Source organism: Mus pahari, chromosome 1 (assembly GCF_900095145.1).
Source record: "Mus pahari chromosome 1, PAHARI_EIJ_v1.1, whole genome shotgun sequence".
In the NCBI taxonomy this organism is placed as follows: Eukaryota; Metazoa; Chordata; class Mammalia; order Rodentia; family Muridae; genus Mus; species Mus pahari.
Genome location: NC_034590.1, coordinates 51,583,091 through 51,603,331, shown reverse-complemented (window position 1 = coordinate 51,603,331; position 20,241 = coordinate 51,583,091). Strand labels below are relative to the sequence as shown.

General features: G+C 52.3%; 1 protein-coding gene and 1 long non-coding RNA gene across 10 annotated transcripts in view; one reads left to right on the top strand and one right to left on the bottom strand.

Annotated features, from left to right (window-relative positions):
- Nucleotides 1-4,004: 4,004 nt before the first annotated feature.
- Nucleotides 4,005-20,241, bottom strand: part of Znf710 (zinc finger protein 710) — a 65,678-nt gene continuing 49,441 nt past the window's right edge. For 7 of the 9 annotated variants that reach the window (XM_021198032.2, XM_021198042.2, XM_029531814.1 and 4 more), the window contains exons 2-5: nucleotides 11,806-13,297; nucleotides 8,259-8,450; nucleotides 7,749-7,923; nucleotides 4,005-4,296 (exon numbers count right to left, since the gene is read on the bottom strand). In XM_021198032.2, the coding sequence (XP_021053691.1) occupies nucleotides 4,127-4,296; nucleotides 7,749-7,923; nucleotides 8,259-8,450; nucleotides 11,806-13,269 (2,001 nt within the window). In that variant the 5' untranslated portion in view covers nucleotides 13,270-13,297 and the 3' untranslated portion in view covers nucleotides 4,005-4,126. Of the gene's footprint in view, nucleotides 4,297-5,666; nucleotides 6,018-7,748; nucleotides 7,924-8,258; nucleotides 8,451-11,805; nucleotides 13,298-20,241 lie in introns of those variants that run through there. The other 2 variants (XM_029531845.1, XM_029531839.1) reach the window with 2 other exon arrangements.
- The window catches only part of LOC110321666, a 12,600-nt gene continuing 11,535 nt past the window's right edge, over nucleotides 19,177-20,241 (top strand). The window contains exon 1 of the long non-coding RNA XR_002380539.1: nucleotides 19,177-19,341. This is a non-coding gene — a long non-coding RNA (uncharacterized LOC110321666). The remainder of the gene's footprint in view (nucleotides 19,342-20,241) is intronic.

Below are 20,241 nucleotides of genomic sequence, written 5' to 3'. Positions count from 1 at the left end.
GGCAGCCTGTGGGCCTCCTGCATTCTTCACTGGCTGCCTGAGTTGCCAGACTTTGGGGGTGAGGCCCTGGCTTCCTCACAAAGTTGCATGCAAGTGTTTGCTGCTGAGCAAGTGGAGCTAGCTGGGTCCCAAAGGCAGAGGCTCACATAGAACCTCCTAAGGTGATCCAGTTTCTCCATCTAGGGATTGTCACTCTGTGATACTGTAGATACTCACTATAATAACACACGCACCTTTTCACCTTTTGTAGTGCTGACACGCCAACCTCGAGCTTTGTGTACACTCAGCAAACATTCTCCCTCTGCATCCCAACCTCATCCTTGTACTAATTTAGCCGAGACCAGGCCTCATCACCACGCAGCTCTGGCTGGTTTGGGACTCACTTTATGGATCAGGCTGGTCCCTGAGTCACGAAGGTCTACCTCTGCTTTCCAAGGCAGGGGTTAGGGGCCTATGCGATCGTGCTCAGGTTCATTTGCCCTCTTATGTGTTATACGCTAGAAACGGATCCTCCAGTCTCTGCTCTGAAGGCCCGCTCAGGCTTGCCTAGGTCTCGGGGTGTATGGGATCCCCTGTTCCCATCCTTTAGGTTTCTCCTTTGGCACAACTAGAAAAGGGATGTGGAGAAGTTGCTCCAAAGCCAGATCTACACTCAGTGGAAAGCACTGTCCCCGTGTAGTCAGTGAGTTCTCTTTCTGCTTGTTGGTCCTGCAGGAGCTTTGGGTAACTTTGATAACGCAGTCAGCTCTCTAGATTTGGGTAACTTTGATGATAATGCAGTCAGCTCTCTGGATTTGGGTAACTCTGATAACGCAGTCAGCTCTCTGTATCCGGAGTTGGTTGTCAGTGCAGAGAACTGAGTTTAGCAAGCCTTTTATCGGTAAGATCTTAAGCTGAATTCTCATCCCCACTGCCCGCCCTTTTTTCTTTTTTTAAAAAAAGACATGGCTTTGTGTATCCTAGACTAGCCTCAAATTTCTATATAATTAAGGATGACCTTGAAGTTCTTAGCCTCCTATCTCCACCTCTTGGATGCAGTTATCATGGGCATGTGTCACAATATTGTGTATGTGGGGCTGGGTATCAAACTCAGGGTGGTTTCCTGAATAGTAGGCAAGTACTCTACCAAACAAGCCTCGTCCACAGCCCTGGCCTCTGGTTTAAAGACTATTTTAGTATTCTTTATGGGGTATCTTGCCTGTTTGTATGTCTGTGTGCCATGTACATACAGGGCCCACTGAAGTCAGAAGAGGGCATTGGAGACCCTAGAACTAGAGTTAGAGACAACTGCCGAGCTGCCACGTGGGTGGTGGGAATTGAACCTGGATCCTCTGGAAGAGCAGCAAGTGCTCTTAACCAATCATCTATCTCTTGCCTCTAGCCACAGGTTTTATGTTGCAGATCCGAGAGTGGGAATATCTGGAAACAAGTCAGGGATAGCTGTGCATGCCCGGAATCCCAGCACTGGGGAGGCTGGAAATCTGAAAAGGCCAGGTGCGCACACATACGTGCAGTCTTGCTTCCGGAAGCTGAGACAGGAAGAAAGTTGCGTTCCAGGCCAGACACAGACAGACAGTAAGAGCCTGCCCCCAAAAGTCTCAAAACCAGAAAAACAACCCGGAAAAAGAAACTGTATGGGAGAAGACATCTGTCGTCCCAGTCCTTCACAGGTAGATCCTGGGTTACCGAGACCTAAAACCTGCCCTTGGGGCTTGGAGCATGTTCTCTCCCCCCATACTCCCCTACCCCCTACCCCCGTCCCAACTCTCTGGCAGATCAGGTGGCTGAGACTGTCCTGTAGTTCCAGAGAGGGATGTTGTCTGGCATGTGACTAGGGAGCCTCATTGGGACCTCCCTGGGGGGAAGAGCACCGAGAAGAAGCACGTACAGTCACCTCGCTAAAGAATATTCATTTATTTATAATTATTGCTAAGTAAACTTCTCTTTTAAACAGGAACATAAAAACACAGTAGGGCTCTGCACAAGTGGAATCTCTAAACAGTTGGTTTGTATACACGCCAAAATAAGTTAGAGTGGAATTCGGCCAGGGCTTCTGAGTCACCCTTTTCAGAAGCCTGGGAGGGGTGAGGCTGGAGCTGTGCCAGGACCACCTCCAGCTCCAACTGTGCGCTGTGCTGTGCCTTCCTCTCCGCTTTGCCCGGCACAAGGCGAGGGCAGGGGCTTTTTGAGTATGGCACCCCCAAGGGGGTTGTGCCAATGGCAGGCTGGGAGACAGTGGGAGACCCCACCCAGGCCAGACTTCTCCCTTCTGTTCCAAGACCAAGGCCACTGCGTTGGCAGGAGAGGAGGGGGAGGGGGAGGAGGAGGAGGAGGTACAGGGTGCTTTTTGGTACCAGGGAGAAAGTCATTGTGGGAAGAGGTAGTTTGCAGGGGTGATGCCTTCTGCTCAGCAGGAGAAGTAAATGTCTTGTACAGTGACACCAATCACTGCCACCTGAGGGTCATCATGATGGGCACCTGGGAGGCCGGGAGCCATGGGAAACTACACTTGGGCCACTGTGTCCCCCTCATCCCCAGTCCTGAACAGTCACCCTGAGGCCTGGCTTGGGGGCCGTCGCACTGCGAATCAGCACCCTCTGTCCCAGCTGGTCTCCCCCTCTTGGTTTCTCAGCCAAAGCTGGTGGCTTCATCTATGCCTTTTTGGGGTTAGCCCTGCCTGCTCCTCCCCTTGGGGACCTTGGGATTTGTGGGCAGGGGTTTGGGCGTTCGGGAGCGTATGAATGGAGGACAGAGGGGAGGAGAGTGGACAGGTGGAGAGGGCCAGGTAGGTTCTCTGCCTCCCCCTTCCCTCCTGCCTTAGCCTTCTGAGGCTCCCAGCTAGTGACACACCTGGGTCAGGGTCCCTAAGGCATGGCTGCTTTAGGAAAGGGAGGCAGGAAGCACACACAGCACACAAGAAAGCCCAGGCTTGGACTAACCAGAAAACAAAACCAAACAAAACCAAAAAAAAAAAACAAAAACAAAAACAAACAAAAAGAAAACCCCAAAACAACCAATAGGAACAAAAACCAAAACCCAAACCTTCTCCATCGAAGATGATAGACTGGAGAGTTGGAAAGGAAACCCTAACATTTCCTTCACAATACCCTCACTTGCTCAACAATGTTTCCCTCCCTCTCTATGGTCCTCCATTCAATGTTACTCTTCCTCACTTCCCACAACACCTGCTTGCTCATAAAAAACCAAAACCAAAACCATTCTAGTTCCCCTCTTCCCACAGGTGTCTTCCTTGGCTTCCCCTGAGGCCAGCCTCTCTTGGTCCCAGAGATGTGTCACCCCAAGCCCCCCTCCCCCCTGGCTCAAGGAGCCGCCACCTATCTTTGTTAATGCTTGCCAGACGCAGGGCATGTCCTGGTTATGTTTGGTGAGGACCCTGTGGTTGATACCTTAGCTTGGAACAGACCTGGATGAAATTTGTTGAAATGCACATTAGGGACATTCTTTCAAGCGGGGCTGGGACAGGGGAGCTCTGCAGGCTGGCTGGGACGGTGCTCTGGAAGCTGGACTCCCCCCGGCTCTCCAACAGGCAGGGCCAGGGCTAGGGCCGCAGGCATGCCTGCCTGCGTGGAGCAAGGGGAGGCCCAGGAGGTAGAAGGCAGAGTGCCCTGCCTGGCTCTTGAGTGACAGGGGGAGGGAAGAGGTTCTTGGGTCTGACCAGGGTGGGGGTGGGCAGTGTCGGCCAGTGCAGGGGCTCAGATGTCCTTAAAGGCCAGAGTCAGTGCAGAAGAGAGACAAGACCTGGCTCAAGCATTCTTTTCCTGGAGAGCGCCTCTGCGCCCGAGGCGGCTTGGGGAAGACCTCTAAGTCTGTGCCTGTAAGAGGCCTCACTAGCATTCCCCCTGCCCACGCACAGCAGCAGGCCAAGGAGAACCAGATGCGGACCTCCTGGTTACCTTTCCCTCACCGGGATGCCTAAGCCTGCGGCCAGCTCCCTGTAAGGACAGTAGTACAGTCTCCATTTGGTCTAAAGATCCCTAGTGGTGCAAATGATTGAGGGGGAGGGGGAGGGGCGGGCAGTGGGCAGTAGCTTGGTTCTGGGCTGCAGAGGGGCAGCCCTCAGTATGTGGGTCTCACCCTGCGCCCTCCCCGCCCACTCAGCGGCCTGCTATAGCACGTTGTAGTAGGCCATCTCTTTCATGGCCTGCTCAGTGAGGGTGCTGGCCTCCGCACTGCCGTCCACGCTGCTGTAGGGGTACGCGTTTTCCTCGAAGTCCTCCATCTCCTGATGGTTGTCAAGTTCAGAGGGGTCGGGGCCTGCCAGCTCCATCATGGGGTCTACAAGAGAGGGGCACAGTTAGGCCTAACCACTGGGCATCCCCAGCATCCTGCAAGAAGGGGGGCAGGGGAGGGAGAACCTTAAAGTCCAGCCTCTGTTTCCCGGGCCTTTGTATCCAGGCAGTTAGAAACCCTACTGCTGGGCGTAAAAGGAAGGGCCATGGACAGAAGAGATCCTCAGCCTGCCTTTGACCTCTGGGGTATGTTGCCTTGTCCCTGCTAGGTTACTAAGCCCTCCTGGGTCATCTGGAATGCCTACCACTGGTTCCCCCTTTGCTTGGGACTCATGTGGTACCCACTGCATGCCAAGTGCTCCCCAGACCTCACATCATCCAGTGTTTGCCTGCACACCGAAAGGCTGATCAACCTCCCAAAGTCATCCCACAAGTGCTCCTGTGAACTTGCAAAAAAGCTCTACCCCGGAGCACCGGCAGGAGTGGTTTCTCTACATTACTGCACCAAACCAGCCCTACCCTGGTCCTGGGCTCTCCAAGGACAAACTCAGCCAAGGTAGGTTTGTCAAAGCATCTCGGGAGACAGGAGGAGGTCTGAGAGGTGCCTTGTAATGCTGTCAAATTGGAATCTTACTATAAAGTTTGCTGTTGTGATGCAAGCAGAGTGCCCCCCCCCCCGAAGAGACATGGACTGGTATGAACCAGTAGCCTGGGGGGATGGCTAGCAGGGACAGAGGCTCACCGGCAGAGTGGGTTTTACCCCTGCCCACTGAAGAACTTTGGTGGTTGTGGGAAACAGACCTAGCTCAGGGCTCACTCACCCTGATAGGTGCAAGGTGGGTGTTTCAACCTTGGCATCACTGACATCTGGGGCCACAGTCCTTTGCGGTAAGCCACTGCAGGATATCACAGGGTCCTGCACTCTCCCATCTGATGCCAGGAGCATCTTCCCAGTTATCTATATCTATGCACATATCTATACCCTGGGGGTCAAATTCACCCTTCACTGCCAACGAGTGTCTTAGGAATTGGCATGCAACCTAATTCTGACCACTGGGTCAGAAGAAAATGCATGCTGGCAAGTTATTGGTTTTAAAGAAGGAGGACAGCTTTTGTCCCTTTCCTGGACATGCCAGGAAGCGAGGTTCTGGTGGCTACTGTTATACCTTGAGCACAGAAGAAAATGCCAGTGATGTGGGGTCTCATAGAGGTAGCCTAACTCTGAGAATAGTCACCTGACTTTAAAGATGGCCCAGGCTTTCAATCCCTCTCTCCGCATTTCTTTCTTTTTTTGGATGTGCTCCACCATGCATGGCTTTCTCTCTCTCTCTCTTGACTAGATTTTAGGTAGCTCAGGCTATCCTCAAACTCACTGTATAGTCAAAGATAACCTTGAACTTTTGGTCCTCTTGTCTCCACCTCCAAAATGCCAAGATCATGGTGGTGCACCACCACACCCAATTTATAGGGTGCTGGAGTCAAACCCAGGACCTTGTGCATGCTAAGCAAGCACTACCCATTGTGCTATCTCCAGTTCTTCCAAACTGTTGAATCTGAACCAAGCCTAGGCAGTTCTCTGTTCCTACTGCCATCCCATCATATACCACCACTGCTTACTACAAGTCAAACTTCGTGTCCCCACTTTATCTCTATTGCTTCAGGCAAGTACCTCAGGCTGGCCTTGAACTCCGCATAGAGTTGCAGACTGTGTTGAACTAGAAGAGGCATACGAGCATCCAGCTGCTCTAGCAGCAGTGCTAAGCATCCCTGGAAATGAGGAAAAAGATTGTTCCCTCACCCCAGAGAACCAGGCTTGATGGCTCCAGTTGTTTGCAAAAGGACTAGGTTGGCTTGGTTTCTGCTGGTGGCTAGCTGCAAGGCAAGTCCACTGTAGTGAAGCTCCCAAATGGATGCTTAGGGAACAGTCCAAAGGGCTTCGAAACCCAACCCCCAGCCCGGCACCTCCGGGATCCAGACCCAGCCATTCTCCCACAGACCCCGGAATGATTGCCAGCACCCACGTGGTGTCTGTATCTGTAAACCCATTTCCATCGGATCTGACAACAGCCCCTGCTAGACTCCACTAGGCAAGCATAGCAGCAAAAAACCCATACATATAAGTGTTAAGGGAGAATTTTCAAGGGGCTCCCATGGGCAGCCCATTTGAGAGCTCATCCTATATCAAAGCTATCCAAAGGGAGCCTGTTAGAAGTGCAGTCCCTCACCCCCTCCTAGAGACTGCTGGAGGCCCAGCCGTTTATGTCAGTTCTGGGGCGGTACATTAGGCAAGGAACAGAGAACCTTTGGTAATGAGGATTCTCCCTCAGCAGCAGGTCTGGGGCAAAGCTGAGTCCACTCCAGACAATGTGTATCAAGGGGCTACAGAGAACATCCAGATGTAGGCTATAGGGTTCCTGCTTACCTACCAAGACTATTGAAAGACTACCTACAACAAGCCACAATGTTCTAAGGCCATTTACTGGCCAGATGCTCCAAATCCAAGCCCCTAGCTGTCTGTAGTGGCTTAGTCAACCTACCTCGCTGCTGCCGACACACTGAAGGCTTAGCTTAGGGAGGAACCGCAGGTCCACCTTCAGCGGCCTCCTGCCCCACAATAGTGTGGTCAGTTCTGCTGCGACCAGGCAGGTGTGGGGATGTCTCTTAACAGTCGCCCAGATGTGGCATCCTTTTTTGTTTATAGACAGGGTCTTATTTAGTCTGGCTTGATCTCAGACTTGTCATCCTGCCTCTGTATCCCAAGGGCTTGCATTCCAGGTATGTGGCGCTGCACCCGGCCTCTCTGGAAATCTCTCTCGCTCTATAGCCATGCTGGCTTTGAAGTGCGGTCTTCCTGCCTCGGTAGGAAAAGGCTAGAATGGTGTGTACTGCCGACGTACCCAGATCTCCTAGATCTTGGGTTCTGTTGTAATCCTTTTTCCTACATTTATTATTTATTTTATGTTTCTCTCATAAAACTTGCTGACTGGACCACCTGTCCTTCTCTGACTATGTGGCTGTATTCTCTCCAGCGGGTACCATGACTGATTGAATGTCTGAGACTCTCCATGTGCACCTTGTGTCCCCCCCCCCCTGTCACTTTCCCACCCACTTACTTGCAGTTATCACGGCACCTCACATAATGAAAGAGATGGCTCTCATGTGTTATGATCGAGCTGCCTCATCTCTCTGCCCCATGGTTTCTGCTATAGGAATAATCCCAATGTCAAGTCTCCCTGGGAGGGTCACAGGAGTTACACAGCACTCAACGTGTAGAAGTTATTGTTTTATTATTGTTTTAGTGAGCCCACGTAAGTCCTTGGAAGAAGACATAAATACCCCCCACCTGTTATTGCCACAATGGCTCTCCAGGTTCCCCCTCTCTCCAGACCTGAGCCCACCTCATTGAGGTCTCTCCTACACCTCTAATTGGAGAGGAGACTCCTGAGTGCGCCATGCTGCTGTCAATCCTGCTCTGTCCCCTGCGCACAGCCCACCCACCTTGGCTGTCCAGGCTGATGTCCATGACGCCGTGCTTGACCTTCATGTGCCGGCTCAGGTTTCCCTTGAGGTTGAACTTGCTGGAGCAGTATGGGCACTTGAATGGCTTGCTGCCTGCGTGCAGGTGCATGTGACCCAGCAGGTTGTACATGCGGTTGAAGGACTTCCCGCACACCTGGAACAGGAAGGGTACCAGAGGGCTGTGGGGAGCCTGCTACCCCTGCCAGTCTGCCCCCACGGCACACGGCACGCTGCCCCGTCCTCTGGGACCACAGAGAAGGGTAAAGGCATCTGCTCGCTCGGAGCCTGCGGTGGAACCTGCAGCTCACATCCTATTGGAGGGTCCTGACCAGGCCCCTGCAGTGGCTGCACCTCGGCATTCGCCCCTCTCAATTCCCCCAGAAGTACCACTTCAGCAGCTTCAAGGCTCCGCCCCCACCGGCCCTCCGCCCCGCCCCCTCCGCTGCCAGGCAAGCACTGGCCAGGCAGGGTTGTGGGAATGTCCCATACCTTGCACTTGAACGGCTTCACAGGCGAGTGCACAATCATGTGGGTCTTGAGGGTTTGCTTCTGCACGAAGGTCTTGAAGCAGATGTGGCACTGGTAGGGCCGGACGCTGGTGTGGATCAGCATGTGGCGCTTCATGTTGGCCTGCAGCGTGAACTCCCGGCCGCAGACCTCACACTTGAACTCCTTCACACCCTGTGGGAGCAGAGAGACCACTCAGGGTTGGGGCGCTAACAGATACAGCTCTGGGAAATTCGTTTTTACAAAAAAAAAAACAAAAAAAACAACTCGGTTTTGTTTTTGCATGTGTGTGGTATGTCTGCCATAGCACAGGCGACCATCAGAGAGCAACTTTCAGAACTTTTTATTTTTGGTTTTTTCAAGACAGGGTTTCTCTGTATAGCCCTGGCTGTCCTGGAACTCACTTTGTAGACCAGGCTAGCCTCAAACTCAGAAATCCGCCTGCCTCTGCCTCCCGAGTGCTGGGATTAAAGGCGTGCACTACCACCGCCCGGCTAACTTTCAGAACTTTTTCAGGCTCTCTCCTTCAGGTTATCCGGTTTGGTGGCAAGCAGCTCTGGCAGGTCTGCTGTTTCAAGCTACCTTCCGGGTGGGGTGGAGGGAGATGGCTCAGTGGTTAAGAGCACTGACTGCTCTTCCAGAGATTCCAGGTTCAGTTCTCAGCAACCACATGGTGGCTCACAACCACCTGTAACTCACAGTCCCAGGAACTCTGATACCCTTTCTGGCTTCCATGTGTGTGATACACACACAGACACACACACACATACACAAAACACTTCTACATGTAATAATAAAATATAAAAGCTGGGTATAGGGGCACAAGCAGACAGCTCTGGACACACAGTAAGAGTGTCTCAAAAGAGAGGTGAGAGGGAGAGCCAGGAGTCTCCCAGCAGTAGAGCGCTTGTCTATCAAAGGTCATGTCCTGGGGTCAATCACCAACACTCAGAACAAGAATAAAAACCTTTGTGTACCTGAGGAAAAATAACTAACGCCCAAGTATGCATAAAGTTCAGAGCTGCAGCCGGGTAGTGGTGGCACATGCCTTTAATCCTGCACTCAGAAGACAGAGGCAGGATAGATCTCCCAGCTGATTCTTATCACAGACGCCAGAGGAAACTCTCTGGTCGGGACTGCTGCCTGTTTATGGCTCAGCACTCACTCAGCACAGGAATAGGGTTGCTGTGGGCACAGGGGATGCTGGGAGGGAAGGTGGGGCCACAGCTGGGCGCTCACTGTCCTCCTGCTGAAGAGCACCTAACTGGGACAGATGCACATCTGTGGTCACAGCTGCTGTCTCAACTACTTAATATATAACATGTCTGCATTATGTGTTTTTGTGCGTGCGTGCTGGTGACTGAACCCAGGGCATTTATGATACTTTAACAGGCCCTGTTTCTATTCTCTTAGCAGCCAGGCGCTCTTTCTTGTTATACATCCTTTTTATCCTTGTGACAGAGCAGGCTACATGACCACCAGGGGGCCCCATTCAAGAGCTGTAAGCACAGATGTGCATGGGGTACAAATTAAGGCATGAATTCAGATACCTTTAGGGTCTCTTGGCACTTTAGTATGGTAGGGATCTTGAATACACATCCCTCACTCCTACCTTTGCAGACACCAATAATCAATTACACAGTTTTACTGATGAGCCCAGGTTCAGCATCTTAATCTTTCTTTTTTTCTTTTNTTTTTTTTTTTTTTGTTTTTTGAGACAGGGTTTCTCTGTATAGTCCTGGCTGTCCTGGAACTCTCTCTGTAGACCAGGCTGGCCTCGAACTCAGAAATTCNCCTGCCTCTGCCTCCCAAGTGCTGGGATTAAAGGTATGCGCCACCACGCCTGACTCATCTTAATCTTTCTTAACATTATACATTTAGCAGCCATGACAACTGACAGGTCAGCCTTGCCAATGGTCCCTGCGCTAGCAGAGAAGTTCTGGAGAAGTCTACAAGTTTGGGCTCCTGGTCTGGTAGGCTCACTGTAGAGTCTACTGAGACTCTATAGGTGACTCATAGGTCACCACATAGCGGGGGACTACTCAGAGCCTTGAAAGGTTAAGTTTGAAGGAATCTGTGGGTCGGCCAACTGTTAGGATGAACGGTTAGGTCTAAGAGGCTCCATTCCACCTCCCTGGGTAGAAAGGCCTCTTAGAGGAGGGAGGTGGTGATGGCTGAAAGGTGGGGGGAAGAGAACTCGTGACCTGGCACCAGGAGGAAGAGGAAGTTGGATGAAGGTTGGGTCTAGCAACCTGGTACATGAGAACATGGCTGCCCAAGTGCCCGTCTTCACAAAGTACTTTCCTCAGGTAAACATTGTTCGGCTGTTGTACTTTTAAGATATACATATTCGGGCTGGTGAGATGGCTCAGTGGGTAAGAGCACCCGACTGCTCTTCCAAAGGTCCGGAGTTCAAATCCCAGCAACCACATGGTGGCTCATAACCATCCATAACAAGATCTGACTCCAAAAAAAGATATACATATTCATTTTATGTGCATGTGTTGTAGATGTGCCAATGTCTGTACATCATGTGTGTGCTGGTGCAAGCAGAGGCCATGAGAGGGTAATGGGTCCCCCTGGAACTGGAGTTCTAGGAAGCTGTGAGCTGCCTTATGCAGAAGCAGAGAACAAGACCTGGGGCCACTACAAGATCAGCAAAGTGCTCTCAACCGCTGAGCCATCTCTCCAGCCCCCTTTCCTCTTTGTGTGCATGTGTGATCACATGTGTGCAAGTGCACATATGTGTACATGTATGTGTGGAGGCCAGGTCAGCCTCAGGTGTTGCTCCTCAGGGGCTGTCCCATGGGGGCCTGTGGCTCACTGATGAGGCTGGAACCCTCCAAGGACCCGCCTCCTTCCCCTGCACTGAGATTATAAACACATGCCAGCATGCCTAGCAGCTTACACAGGTATGGGGGACTGACCTCAGGTCCTCATGCATACATGGCCCCGTCTTTTACATTTGTATATTGTGTGTGTGTATGTGTGTCTCAAGTGGCATCTAATGGGAGTTAGCTCTCCTCCACCACATGGGTCCTGAGGAACAGACTCAAGTTTCTCAGGCCTGGCAGCAAGTGCCTTTACCTGCAGAGTCATCTTGCCAGCTTTCCCCAGCCCCATCTATACTCACACACATAAAATAAAAATAAATCTTAAGGGCTGGTGAGATGGCTCAGCAGGTAAGAGCACCCGTCTGCTCTTCCAAAGGTCCTGAGTTCAAATCCCAGCAACCACATGGTGGCTCACAACCATCCGTAACGAGATCTGGCGCCCTCTTCTGGAGTGTCTGAAGACAGCTACAGTGTACTTACATATAATAAATAAATAAATCTCTTAAAAAAAAAATAAAAAAAAAATAAAGGCATTGAGCTTTAAAAAAAATAAATCTTAAAAAACAAACAAACAAACAAACAAACAAAAAACCAAAAACTTTACCTGTGTACCACATCTAAATAATCTCATCCGGCGCTTTGGAGGGCGTTGGAAAGAAAGTGCGAGGGCGGACAGCCATGGCGGGCGGCCTTACCTTGTGGGTGAGAGAGTGCTGCTTGAGGTGGTGGATCTGGCTGAACTCCATGCCACATTCAGTGCACACAAAGGGCCGCACATTCTGGTGCTTGAGCATGTGGTTCTGTAGCTGGCTGCGGTAGTGGAAGGACTTGTCACACTCGAGGCACTGGTAGAGGGTGGGGCCCTGGTGGGAGGCCAGGTGGCGCTTGAGCTGGGTCAGGGTGGAGAAGTCTAGGCCGCATTCAACACAGACATGGCAGCGGCCACTCTCGTGCTTCACCTCGTGGGCCTTGAGCTCACTAGGGTAGGCAAAGCCGCGGCCGCAGAAGTGACAGCTGTAGGGCTTCACCTCCGAGTGCAGCAGCATGTGGCGTTTGAGGTGGCTGGTCTGAGTGAAGGCCTTGTGGCACACCTGGCATTTGTGGGGCCTCGTGCCCTGGTGCGTCAGCAGGTGCGTCTGCAGGTGGCTGGGCTGCTTGAAGAGCTTGCTGCAGTGGGGACACGAGTGTGGCTTGATGCCGTTGTGGCCCAGGATGTGCGTCACCAGGTTATACTTAGACGTGTAGGACTTTTCGCACATGCGACACTGCCAGCGTTTCTGGCGGTCGCCTGCCTCCACTAGGTAGGAGTCATCGATCTGCACGTTGATGTCCAGCCGGTCCAGCTGTGCCTTCTTGTGGCGCTCCACTGTAGAACCCGCCGTGTCAGCCTCGAACTCGCTGGACTCCTGCCACACGAAGCCCTGCTCTGGTTTGACGAGTTCCGTCGACGTCACGTTGGGAGGCTCAGGATTGCTCAGGGGGGCCAGGTGGGGCGGCTCAAAACTACATTCAGTGGGCAAAGTCTCTGGTCCAGGTAGTGCCATGCTGGGCTCGGGGAAGCCATCCCGGGCTGGATCCGGGAAAGGAGGATCGAATGGGGCCATGTCCAGCTCTGGCCTTGGAGTTCTCGGCAAGTGCCGGAGTGTCCGGGGCTTGCGGCTGAAGGCGCTGAGGTCAATCATCTTGACGGCACTGCTCTGCACCAGGGCCTCGCAGCTGCCGCCGCTGGCCACCTCGGCAGGGGCCTCTGCAGGGCCCGGGTCTTTGTCATCACCAGGCACAGACACCTCATACACCTCCTGTTCCTCTTCCTCTTCTGCCTTCTCAAACTTGACCTTGGGTACCAGCCTCACAGGGGGCCGTGTCTTCCTCCGCGTGTGCTTCTCAAAGGCTGCCTCTACCTCCAGCACCTCCTCTTCTGGGGGCTCTTCCAGGGCCCGCCCGTTACAGGCCAGCTGATAGATGTCGGGCCCTGGTGGTCCTGGCTCCCCCATGGCTGTCCCAGTCAATTCTGACCCTAGGTCTGGGTAGAAGGCCTCAGCACTTATGGTGGCTCCAAAGAGCTCATTTTCTGAGACCAGGCCCAGCACAGCAGCCTGAGCCAAGGACAGCACCACCACAGCATCGGTCTGTGTCCCTGAGTCCATGAAGCCCTCCATCCCGTGGCGACTGGCTACGAGGGCATTTCTGTAAGAGAAAAGGGAGGGTTAATACTGCTAATTCCATGCCAAGGGGGCACCAGACTCATCAGACAAGGGTCTAGATAATTTGGGGTGTGTATGGCCCAGATGTTATGACCTCTGCCTTGAGAACAGGATATGCTTGTAATATGGGGAGCAATGACCACCTCTGTGTCTCTAGCCATCTTCTCCATCTCTCTGAGAGGCTCTGGGTGACAACCACCACCTGCTCACCAAAGTCTTTTTATCCGTAAAACAGGAAAGAGGGTGGATTTCATCTGGGAGTCTTTTTCTTTGAGACAGGGTCTCACTACATTGTTGGAGGTGGTCTAGAACTCATTATCCTCTTGCCTAAACCTCTGCTAGAATTACAAATGTGGGCCACCAGATCCATCTGCCCAGGGATTCATTTGCAGGTGTTTGGTAAGTGCACAAATGCCCATGTGCAGGCCTGTGCGGAGGTCAATGTCAGGCTTTTTAAAGATATGGTCTGAACCTGGATTCTCCTGACTGACTCTGCCTTCCAGCTCTGGAGTTAGAGGTTTGTCTGCCCAGACCATCCTCAGGGCTGTCCAGCAAGCACTGTCCCCACAGAGCTATCTCCCCAATCTATGCCCAGTGGTTCTTAAACTGGGTCTCACAGGGTCTTCGCTGTGCCCTCAAAAAACTGTTTCAAAATGTGCAAATACGACTCCACTTTTTTTTTTTTTTCAAAAAACAAAACAAAACAAAACAAAACAAAACAGGATCTCAGTATGTAGCCGAGGCAAGCCAGGAATTTGCTATCACACAGCCTTAGCCTCCTGAATGCTGCAATCACAGTCAGCGACGTGCCTCCATGCCAGGCGATTTATGAATGAAGTTGAACAGCCTTTTCTTTTCTCTTTTGCAGAGCTGGGGACTGAACCCTGGGCTTTGAGCACGCTAAACAAGCGCTCTTCCACGAGCCCCAGCCCCAGCCCTTCTGTTTTCAAAATTAATTACTCCATTATTTTAAGAACTGATTAAAAAAAAAAAAAACCCACCTACTCAAAATATAACGTGCCACATTTCTAACATGCCGAGAGTCCCACTGGCAGTACTGCCAGAGTAATTAATTTTGCACAGACCCTGGGAATGCACTGTGAGGTGTTAAACAATCATTACCATCAGTGATAGTGTGGCTGCATGAATGGGGATTTAAAAATATATAGAGAGAATAAAAACAATAGAACATGCAAAAATAAATTAGGCTCTGAGACTGGCTTCAAACATGGGCTGCCTCCGGTCAGCCCTGATGCTAAACGGTCTATCATACAAGACACTGTTTTTCCTAATTAACTAAATGCCATATGCATGTATATCCAAATATACCGATAAAAAGATGACACTGGAGCTGTGGCTTGTGAGACTACTGTCCCACGTGAGTATTACAAACTGGATCCCAGGGGCTGGCGAGATGGCTCACCCGGTAAGAGCACTGACTGCTCTTCCAAAGGTCCTGAGTTCAAATCCCAGGTGACTCACAACCATCCCTAATGAGATCTGATGCCCTCTTCTGAAGACAGCTACAGCGTACTTATTTATAATAATAAATAAATCTCTGGGCCAGAGCGAGGCCAACCGGAGCAAGTGTGGCCAACCGGAGCAATCAGAGGTCCTAAATTCCCAACAACTACATGAAGGCTCACAACCATCTGTATAGCTACAGTGTACCCATAAACATAAAATAAATTAAAAAAAAAAGAAAAAAAGAAAGAAAGAAAAACCTGGATTCCAAGCTCATGGCAGAGTTCTCTTATCTAACAGGTTCAGCTAATCAATACCACTGGACCCCGACCAGTTGTAAAATGAGCAAAAGTGTCCGCCTTTCCCCTGGTATCACAAGCACTAAAAGCCCCAGCTTTGAACAAGGTGCCCTTCCCCAGCGTTGCTTGGGTGCTCTGCCAGTTTTCTGGCCTCTGCCCGCTTCCGTGCCCGTGCCAGCTTCCCCAGGACTACAGCACACCAACGGCATGCCTGTGTGGCAGGTGCCTCCTCCTGGGCTTCAGATATTCACGTCCCCACGCCCTGCCCTGGCTCTGTTCCTGACACACTCCAGAAAGAGGAAGGACACTTGTAGGGTGGCTCTGGCCTGCCTCACTCCTAGGGCCAGCGTCCGGCACACGGCCAGCGGACAGCCCTTCCTCAGGAAATCAGTCCAGGCCTGGCGCTGCCCTCCCCCAGCACAGAGGAGCTTCCTCTTCCTGAGGCTGGCTAAAAATACCCCAGACAGGAATCCGGCCTCCTTGCAACAGACACGGAAGATTAAACTGTTAAGCTCAGAGCAGGGCTCTGGTGGAAGGGGGTCACATCGGAGTCCTGGGAGCTTCTGGATCCATCTGGAACTGTCCAGGGGGCTAAACTCACTTCTGCTTACCCTCGCCATGACCAGCTTCACTTGACTAAGACTGCCTACTTCAGTCACTTGTAATTGGTTACTAAAAGGTCACTCCTATGCCTCAGTTTCTCCATCTTAACAAGGATGAAAGCTCACAAGGAAGGGCACGGGACCCCCAAGAACATGCTGCAGGCAGGACAAGGATCTTAGTTAATTACAAAGCCCTGAGTGAGAGCCAAAGATGAATAGACAGCTTTATCATCCTAGATCCCCAGAAAGAAGACAGTTTCAGGGCTGGAAAAACTTTTCATCCTTGGGCCCCAAATTCAGCAAAGCTTTGGTGACTGCAAGGATAACTGTCAAGAACTAAGAACTCATAAATAAATATATATATATTATATATATTTATATTTATATATAAATATATATATATTATATATATATATATATATATATCCCAGCTAGGTAGGAGGCCTAGTGCATAGGGAAGGTGAGCAAGACAGGGACTCTGTCCCTGCAGAGCCTACAGGAGACCTGCTGGGCCCTTCACAGCTATATCCAGTGCCCACTAGCCAGAGGTGGCTTTCCTAAATAAGATGGAGCGATGGAGAAAATGCCACAGTCTGCACACCAGCCCATCCCAGATACAGCACCAGACAGCAGCCCCGAGTGTATACAGTGGCTTTGAGCAAACAATACACTCAGCAAAATTTTTAGACTTCCCACAAGGCAGAACCCAGGAGGGAGGCAGGGCCGGCCAATCATGGCAGGGCCTGTGCTTGGAACTTAGCACTGGAAGCTGGGTGTCACAGTCCCAGCGCTTGGAAGGTGGACTAATTTCAGGAGTTCAAAGTCATCCTCCACTACACACTGAGTTTTGAGCAGACAAAACAAACAAACAAAAGTAACAATAACAAGAATTTGGGTTGAGTGCTGAGGTCAGCACTAAGTCTGTCCCACTGTGTCTCAGAGCTCAGTTTCTTCATTCCCACTCCTAGGAAGGCTTTCTGACTTGAAACAGACACAAGATGAGACAGTGTGGCTTTCCTCAGAAGCCCAGTTGCTATACCCACCACCCTCCCACAATCCCAAGAAAATGATGCACAGGGCCTACTTCACATGCAGACAGAGAGGGTGACCACTGATCATTCACTGGCCAACCCTGTTTGAGGGGGGAGCATGAGCGGGGCCTGCTTCCCGACTGCAAGAAAAGTCCTGCAATTAACCATAAAAACTGGGGTCCCCTCCAGCAAGGAGCCACTCCTTCGGGTCACATATACAGGATGCAAACCAAGTCTACATCCCAGGCCACCTGGGCCTAACCATCCCCCAGGAAGAGGTGGTTGTGACTATTGTCTGTTCTGGCTGTCAAAGGGTGCTTACTCAGAGTCAATACTCTTTGAGGGCCAAGGGTGGGGGCCTAAGAATTGTCAGTCATGAGCCACAGACATGGCAGAAGCTTATCATTACCGGGGGCTTCAGGCCTCATTTAACCCTAAAGCAACCTGACTCCACAGCCAAGGACTGGCATCTAAGTCCCAGTGACAGGAGTTCTTAATTAGCAGGGCAGAGCTGGGTCGCACCAGGCGTCACTCGCACCCAGGAGGACTCCAATTCCAAAGCTGCAAGTCTGGAGGCCACATCACAGCATAGTGCAGGAGCTGCCCAAGGCTGCCCGAGGCCAGCAGAAGCCTGCAAGTCTGGAGGCCACATCACAGCATAGTGCAGGAGCTGCCCAAGGCTGCCGGGGGCCAGCAGAAGCCTGCAACCCAGTGGCAGGGGCCGAGCCCTGTGCTTTTGTGGTCTGGTCTCCTGCGATACCTATGTAGGCTGTGCGTGCGTGAGTACATATGGTGTCTGCCCAAGTGTGTGTTATGTGTGTGCAGAGGGGGCTCTGCTGACAGAGAGAAGGACAGATTCTAAGTGATTTGCCACTCTGCCTGTCTGATGTACAGAGATAAGTATGGGGGAGGTGGCCTCTAGTCCAGTGTCCTTTTCATCCTCTTGGACCAGTCTTTTAGCTTAGGTGTCCCTGAGTCCCCTGGCTCCTCCTCACGGGCTATAGCCCTTCTGTCGGATGCCCTGGCCCAGACTGCTCAAGGCAGAAGAGCCCACAGGGGACTGCATCACTTGTGGTACAGGGATGCTGCAGGCCCCCAGGGGCCCCCCATGTCACCTGCCTTCTCAAGGCAAGGCCTTTATCACTTGTGCTGGGGACTCAACCAAAGCTCCTGAAGGTGTCCAAGAGCAAGAAAGGAGCTTGAAGGGCCCTGTGCTCTTCCAAACTGTGTGGCTAATGATGGGGCATCCATTAGTGCAGTACCTCTGCAAAGCTCCTCCCACTTCTCATCCTGCCTCTCCTCTCCCCAGGGTGTGGAGAAAGTAAATGTTAAAGGCAAGGATAAAGAGTAGCTGCCAGAGTGCTGTAATGCAGGGAGTGGGCTAAGGGAAAGAAGAAAGGGAGAGGGAGGAGGGAGGAAGAGAGGGAGGGAGGAGGGGGAGGGGAGGGAGGGGGTAGAAGAGGAGTGAGATGGAGGGGGAGGGAGAGAAAGAGACAGAGGCTGTGGAGGACAAGAAACAAAGGCCCAGAGGGGGAGGGGACCAAGGGAGACACAGAAGCCCAGGGCTGTCCTATTTCCCAGGGCTCAGCATCACCTCTGGGCCAGAGGGTCAGGCCTGATCCTGGGGAGAGAGCGAAGTCTCCCCTTTGAGACCCAGCAGTAGGCTTCTCTATCCCAAAAAGGGCCCCAGGCTTCTCACTGGTACTCCAAAAATGCTTTGTCTCCGTCCTACAGCTCCAGCCGGCTGACACAAGCTCAGGGACCATGGGCAAGTCACCTGACACCCCTGATACCTTGGGGTCTCACTGATCCCACTATAAAACAGACAAGAAGGCCTGCTTGGAATCTCAGGGTTATTATGAAAACCCACAGCCCACATCCTATGTGCCTGCCACACAGGGTCCCCTCATTACAGAGCCTTCCCTTATTATAGTTCCTGTCTTCAGCGGAGACCCCCACTCATGCCCCTGCTTAAGGATAAGAAGGCTTGGCCAGGAGGTAGTTTCCCGTGCCTTTAATCCCAGCACTCCGAGTTCAAGACCAGCCTAATCATACAGTGAGTTACAAAAAGATAAAACCAACCAAAGTCAGGGGTGTTCTGCGGGCCTCTTGTGCCCACGAACTACAAGCGACTTAATCTGGTGACTATTTCCTGAGGGCCCAAGAGGACCCAGTCCCCAGTGCTACCTGACCAGTGGCCAGGGCTGATACCGGGAAGCCCAGTTTGCCCTTGGGCTCCTTCTTGGCTGTGAGTCAGGAGGCTGCTCAGGCTTTGGGCTCCACTTCTCCAGTGGAACCAACTGAACTGACACACATTTACCAAGCACCTCCTGACTGCTGCGTGTAGACAGCAGGTGGGGCCTGAGATCTGTGAGGGCAGGAGGGGTGGCCTCTGGTGGGAGGGACAGGCTCTCAGGGAACAAGAGGGAGGAGTCAGGGTTTGGCAGTTCAGACCTCCCAAAGGTGGTTCTGGTACTGGGAGGAGAGGTAGGCCCCAGGGTGGGGCAGTCCAGGTAGCCTGAAAGGGAAGCAAGTTCCTGGCACACAGCTGAAGAGACACTCCTGGGGATCCACCTGGTCGCAAAACCTCCCCCTTGGCTTCCTCCTGTTGTTCACACAGTAGACCCAAAGGTAAGGCGCTCCTATCTATCCTCCTCAGAGAAGAGGAAGTGAAAGCCCAAAGCTTGTGCAAACCTTCGGTTCCTTGCCACAGTCTCGTTTCTGTCGGCCACGGGACACCCACAGCATGGAGGCCCAGCGGAAACGTAGCTGTAGTCTCCCCCCACCCCCCAGCTTCCCCTTTCCAGAGGTCCAACTCCGAAAGTTAGACGGGAGCTGGGCCACAGAGCGCATAAAGGGCTGATCTATATCAGCCCTTGCTCTGTTTGGACAGTGTCTTACCAAGACTGGTCTCGAACTTGTGGATTTATCCCACCTCATCCTCCTGAGCACAAATCTCTCACGGCTCTTATCTCCCTCCACAACCACCGTATTCTACTCACTCAGCCCTACCAAGTGCTAGGATTACACTGCACCACACACAACACCGGGCCCCGCCACCGCCACCACCATCGCCGCCGCCATGGCCATCGCCTCCTCCTCCCCTTCATTTTAAATAAGGCCATTGGGTCCTTAAAGGGAGGAGCCATGGGTAGCACGGCAAGGCTGGACTGCAGGTCTCCAGCCTGGAAGCCCACCATGGCCTGGGTGTGGCCTAGATGCCTCAGCCTGCTGCCCAAGGCTGTCCTTAGTTCTCCTGCTGGCTCTCAGCCCCTCTCAAGCTGGATGGTTCCTGACTGGGGCCTTAATGAATGGGGGCTGGCGATGGCTCAGCAGGTCACAGTAGCAGCTGCTCTTCCAACGAACCTCGAACCTCGATTCCCAACACCTGCAAGATGGCTTACAACTGTCTGTAACTTCAGTTCCAGGGGATCCAAGGCTGCCCTCTAGCCTCTCCACACACACACATTGGGGGTGGGGGGAGAGGGAGGGAGGGAGGGAGAGGGAGAGGGAGAGGGAGAGGGAGAGGGA